Source organism: Anomaloglossus baeobatrachus, chromosome 3 (genome assembly GCF_048569485.1).
Source record: "Anomaloglossus baeobatrachus isolate aAnoBae1 chromosome 3, aAnoBae1.hap1, whole genome shotgun sequence".
Classification (NCBI taxonomy): Eukaryota; Metazoa; Chordata; class Amphibia; order Anura; family Aromobatidae; genus Anomaloglossus; species Anomaloglossus baeobatrachus.
The window spans coordinates 223,956,264-223,962,769 of record NC_134355.1 but is presented as its reverse complement, the minus strand read 5'-3'; the positions used below and the strand labels follow the sequence as shown (position 1 = coordinate 223,962,769).

The 6,506-nt window shown below is 38.4% G+C and overlaps 1 protein-coding gene across 1 annotated transcript in view; it reads right to left on the bottom strand.

Moving 5' to 3' along the window:
• Nucleotides 1-240: 240 nt before the first annotated feature.
• The window catches only part of GNG4 (G protein subunit gamma 4), a 297,215-nt gene continuing 290,949 nt past the window's right edge, over nt 241-6,506 (bottom strand). The window contains exon 4 of the mRNA XM_075339744.1: nt 241-2,804. Within this exon, the coding sequence (XP_075195859.1) occupies nt 2,676-2,804 (129 nt within the window). The 3' untranslated portion in view covers nt 241-2,675. The remainder of the gene's footprint in view (nt 2,805-6,506) is intronic.

The following is a 6,506-nucleotide window of genomic DNA, read 5'->3' as shown; positions in this document are numbered from 1 at the left end:
AGATTAGTAATACTCTAGGGGTAGCAACCCTATTCACCTGTATTAGGTAGTGACGCTTGGAGAGATAAGGTCAAGCAACCTGTGTCACAGCCAAAGTTGAAGTTTAGTCCCAGCCCGAAACACATCTTGCTTTTTATAGAGGATAATGAATGCATAGCCACAAAACAATTACTGTAATTAATAGGCATTACTTGTAGATAACAATAATACATATTTAAATGTACAAAAAATGAAAGTACATTGTTATAGTTTAAAAATTTTTTAATACATTCTTGGGTTAAAGGGGTATTCCCATCTTGTATAATTAAGACATATATACAGAATATGCCATAAATGTATAATCTCTTTAATGTGTCATACAACATCTACCTTGACAATTGGGCCCCATCATGTACGGCTGTTATTGGAGATGAGGTCAGAAATCTTTGAAATTCACATGAATAACATTCATTTTTCTATCTCCCCTACATTGAGGCATAAATCAAATACCCGTTCTTGGGAAAGATGCAGATTCCATTATTATGACATATTTATTACATATCCTGCTGATTTAATTCACTGTAAAAGTACAATTTGGGAATATCGCCTTAAGAATTATTTCTACCTAATCAGAATTTAACGCATGCAGTATGTCAAAAAGGAGGTAAATATTTTTTAAAATGACACCACACAATATGCATAATTTATATACTTTTATTGTATCACTGGCTTGCCTGTGCAAGAATTTTACATTTTCCAGAGGCAGCACTCAAATTACCAACAGAGCAAACCTTTTCCCATCCTACTTATGTTTAAAATTAATAAAAGATACATTTTATGTTTCTAAACTGATGTTTAATTCCTAATAATGAGAATATCACTCTTCAATTTTCTTTAAAAAATGCTTCAGTATTCCAAATTTAAGGAAAAAAATGCTCCCCTTTTGGCCTCCCCTTAAGAAAAAAACACTCAGCGCAAACTAATATTAAGTATGTATGAAACATAAGGAGAATTTACTCAAGACTAGTTACATAAAAAAGGTAAGAGGCATTTGAAATGCAATTGTACTCAACCAAAAAGTTCTTAATAATGTCTCAATAAAACCCCTTCACAGAGGGGCGATTTTACATATTTTTTTCTTTTAGTTTTTTCTCTCCTTCTTCTAAGATCCATAATGTTTTTATTTATTTGTTTGTCAATATAGCTGTTTGAGGTGTACTTTTGAATTACACTATTCAGTCTGCCACATATTGTACTGGAAAATGGGGAAAAAAATTCCAAGTGTGGTGAACTTGGAAAAAAAAGTACAATGACAATTTTTTTTATTTAACATGTTCACTATATAGAAAACTGACCTGACAATATTATTCACCAGGTCAGTATGACTATGTAGATCTTAAATGCATAGTTTTGGGGTTTTTTTAAGTGTTAAAAAAAAAATTCAGAAATGTGTAAAGAAAAAAAAAAGAATTTCGCTTTTGTCAGAATTTTCCAAAACCTGTAATGTTCTAATTTTGGGGGCTTTGACCTCTTGCTTGTTTAAAACATTTAAAACTTTTTTTTTTAAACTTTTTACAGTATTTCTTAGTCCCCTTAGGAGGCTTGAAGCTGCGATCGTCACATCTATATCACTGCTCTGTATAGCACAAATCACGATCTCTTATTAGTGTCGGCCACGGGCCGGTGTTTAAAGGAGGATTGTGATGACATGCACGGAGGTCATCAGCTGACCCCCGGCTGTCATGACAACCAATCGTCGCCCTTTGATCACGTGATGGGGCCCCCTTGGGTGAGATCAGTGACAAGAGATTGACACCGGCATTTAACTGATTAACAGCAGTGTGTGAATCAAGGTTAGAGGCATTTGGCTGATTAAATCATCTGTCAAGTGCCAGGAAAGATGCGGGCTCAGTATAGGAGCCCACATAAATGGCCGATGATGTACATGTACATCATTAGTCATGAAGGGGTTAAAGAGGTCCCTGCGAGCAATGCTCTACTGATGATTGATGAATCGGACAATTGACCTAATTCCGCTGCTGTTCCGAACTGTGTGCCCTCCAATGTTAGAAGCAGAAGCAAGTATCAGAGGAGAACAGGGACACTGAAACTGGCTGGATCCAGACAGCTTTTGCGCATCAATTGCAAGGTCTACAACAGCGTTTCCCAAATTCCAGTTCTCACGGTCCCTAACAGATAATGTTTTCAGGATTTCTTTAGTATAACCCAAATGATGGAATTATTATCAAGGAACCAGAAATTGCCCCAGGTTTTTTCACCTGCACCTGTGCAATACTATAGCAGTCCTGAAAACAAGATCTGTTGGGAGCAGTGAGGATTGGAGTTTGGGAAACATTGGTCTACAACAAAGATATTGCAAATGTGCTCCTTGCGTAAAAAGACCTGCCACTGCTGAAAGATATCAGAGGTGGCTGGTAACATACAGTATGAAATGAGCAATTTACAGTAAAAATAAAAAAACCTCCATTTTTGAGAACATAGACAATTTTATAACTGCACTTTGTATTAGAATACAATAATTCATAGATAAAACCTAATAAATCACTAAGAATATTATTTATTTTATTGCCCAGATTCTTTGTAACACCTAAGTATAATACGCTATCATTTATAAAATAAAGTCCTATACTATTAATATCATGCATAATGTCAACTTAAAAAATAAAAGATGCACTTTAAAGAATACTGCAAAAGAATTTCTTTTCCCTGAAAGGATTTTCTGAAACAGGCACAGGAAGAATAAGTGGATCTTCTCTAATGTGAGCGTCACAATAAGCCATCAAATCTGCTGCGGCTTTGGATATCTAGAAAAAAAACAGTGTTTTCATTAGTTTTCAGCAAATCAAGAGAACACAATACTAAATAAAAATGCACAAATAAAAAAAAAAGGCGTACAGTTTAAATGCTTATTTTAATAATGAAGATATTAATGTAAAAATAAAAAACAGATGCTTCTCAAAAGTCCTGATAATGTATGGAACTATCCTATGAATCAGACCATAAATTGGATGAAGGTTTCAAAAAAGATTATACACTATAATGTATATTAAGTGGGCAACACAATAAAGGATGGAGTGCTTGCCCTGTATAGCAGCAGACTTACCAACCATTCTAAAACTTCTCGACAATGCGTAAAAATATGGCAGACTTTTTTCCTATGACAAAAGCTTTAGGTAACTGATTTTTTTCTGGTTGAAAAAGTTTGTATAGTCTATTATGACTGTAAAAATCCTTATTTTACAGTTCACAGTGAATGCAACAAATGTCTTGGTTTCAGATTTATGGGCTGTAGTCACACATCACTTAGAATGGTTTCTTATGTTATCCCAATGCGTTCAGAATAAACACTGACTGGACATGATTTTTGGAGAAGCTATACAGAAAAATAAATAATCAAGTTGGCAACCCAGTATGACAGTAGGACCCTGTAATTACCAAAAAAATAAAACATTAAATAAACATACTGTACATAGCATACATGAGTACACCCCCTCTGAAAAGTAAGATTGTCAAGGAGAGAGCCTGGAGAAATCATGTAGATATCCCATTGCTGCCAACAATTTGTCATGTAGGGAGACTGTGAGATAATGCAGATATCCCACCACTACCACTAAATTTCACAAACAGCACTCCAGTGCCTCCAATCATCAGGACAATACTCAATTGAACGATGATTGATAGAGAATGCAATGGTTGCTTTCGGTACTAGGCCAATTACTGGGCACTTTCACAGTGAATGTATAGTATAAAAACACCATATTCCAGCACATGTAACATACATGTATCCTTCGGTATGGTCATTGCCAAGCTTGGTAATAAACCCAAGAAAGGTAGCTACCACCACCACCAATCGTTAATACAGGCTGTCTGGACAACGGTATCTGATATCATTTGGCCTCACGAGGATTCAAGGATGTGGTTTATAGAAATTATTTTCATCTTTTATATTTTAAAATTAAGAAAAAAGGAAAATGGGATGATGGAAAAGTTTGGGCACCCTGCATGGTTAGTACCTAGTAGCACCCCCTTTGGCAAGTATCACAGTTTGTAAATACTTTTTGTAGCCAGCCAAGGGTGTTTTGATTCTTATTTGAGGGATTTTTCATCCATTCTTCCTTGGAAAAGTTTTCCAGTTCTGTGAGATTCTTCAGTCGACTTGCATACACTTCACTTTTGAGGTCTAGGCACAGAACTTCAATGATATTCACATCAGGGGACTGTAAGGGCTATTGTAAAAGGTTCAGCTTGCACCTATTGAGGTAGTCTATTGTGGATTCTCACGTGTGTTTAGGATCATTATTAGAGATGTGTGAATAGTGAAATATTTCGGGTTCGGATTATTTGAGCTGAATCATTTCTATTATTCATGTATTCGTAACAAATAACAAACCCAATACACGTCAATGGTAAACAAATAATTTTCGGGAGGACCTTTGTAGTCGTATGAAAGGGTTGTAAAAATGCTGAAATGAATGGAAAAGTGTTGAAACGGAATGGGAAGAGCATGGTAAAGATACCTGGATGCATTTCTGACTAACATTTGGTTTCTGCATATAATGTTGTCAGAGTATTATAGTGGCTAAAGCAGGACAATTAGACTTACCAAGATTCATTAGATCTCATGAATACTCACTGCTTCCCCCCTCTCTGCCAAAGTTTGTGACTGCTGACAGCGTGCCAGTGTCTGATTAGTTGCCCTCACAGTAGCTGTCAGGGTCCCCTAATAAATAAATAGGTTTAAAAAAAATTGCAGAGCCCCCGGTATATTGATAGCCAGCACAGATAAAACATACGGCTAAAGGCTGCAGTCATGTGCGTTATCTTGGCTGTATATTAAAATTAGAGGGCACCAAGTGCAGCTTTTTTAACAATTATTTTAGCTAATTTTTTTAAAACGTGTGGTCCTCCCCAATTTTGATACCCAGCCACAATAAAGCCAACAGCTGGGGGCTGTTATTCTCAGGCTGGGGAGGCCCATGGTTATTAGGCCACATTGCCTAAAAATAGCAGCTGCCCAGAAGTGTTGCATCGATTAGATGCAACAATCTCGGCACTTTAAATGGCTCATCCCAATTTCCCTGGTGCGATGGCAATCGGGGTAATATAAGGGGTTAATGATAGCTTACAGCTGCCACTAAGCTATAAATTAATAGTGGGGAGGGATCTAGGAGACCCCTCATTACTAATCCTTTAAGTAACACCCATGTCCACCGTAATCCACACGAGGTCCCATAATGATCCTGACATTGCTACATACGGAAGTTACAGGACATGGGCACATTAGAAAACATGACTTCCCGCTACAGCTTAAAGCAGAGACTGACAGAGCCGGAGCTGTGAGGGATGACGTCACTTAGTTTTTGTGCGGTCACAGCTGGACGTTCCAATGGTACCCCACCTAGGACTGCAAGTAAACTCCCCTCAGCTGACCTAATTGAACTCAATGACGTCACTTCAGGTGAATGGAGTTCAATCAGACCTGCATCTCTTGGCAGAAAACCGTGTTTTTTTGCCAAGAGATGCAGATTTGGTGCTGAAATTTATACACCAAATCTGCATCTTCTGGGAAAAAAAACCCCATGAAATGCAGCTATGAGGCTCTGAAGCCTTAAAGGAACCTTTAACAGAGCTTTTAATGTTGCATGAGTTCCCAGCTGCTGGGACATCTGGAGGCTGTCATCTATTACCAAAGTTCACAACCTCCAAGTGACATAACAGATGGGAACACCAGAACACATAAAGGCTCTCTTAAAGGTTTCAGAGCCTCATAGCTACCAGATCGTCGAACTATCAGATTGTGGGAAACGGTGCCACATCAATCCGACAGTCCAGCAGTAAGGCCAGTGGAGACCAATCTGTGGCTCCCTGCTGCTCTCAGTGAAAGTGGAACCCGCTGCCGGATTCTGGGACACAGCTAGCCGGTAATCATGCAGTTGGTTCCACTTTCATTGAGAGCAGCGGGGACCACCCGAGTGTGACCTCCGCTGACCTGACTGATGTCACTACTTCTCACCGCTGTCTCCATAGTGTTTCCCAAAATCTGCAGTAATCGATCATGTTATGTAGCAGAGCCAAGATCGTCATGGGACCTCGTGAGGATTACGTGGACCTGCAGGAGTGTTTTTGGGGTTAATAAAATTGGTGGAAGAGGGTGTGTGTTTTTTTTATTTAAAATAAAGGATTTTTCTTTTTTTTTTGTGACAGTCAGTATAGAACCCTCCCCAATACTAATTTAAGCCTTGATGATAGCTCTTATTTTTGACAAATGAGAGCTGTCATTAACCACCTACTGTACATCACCCCGATTGCCACTGCACCAGGGCAATTGGGATCAGCTGGGTAAGACGCTGGGATTGTCACATCAAATGGATGTGACAATTTTAGGTGGCTTTGGGTTGCTATTTTTAGACTGGTGGAGGGCAATAATCATGGGCCACCCCTGCCTGATAATACCAAGCCCCCGCTGTTGGTTTTATCTTGGCTGGGTATCAAAATTGGTGGAGGCC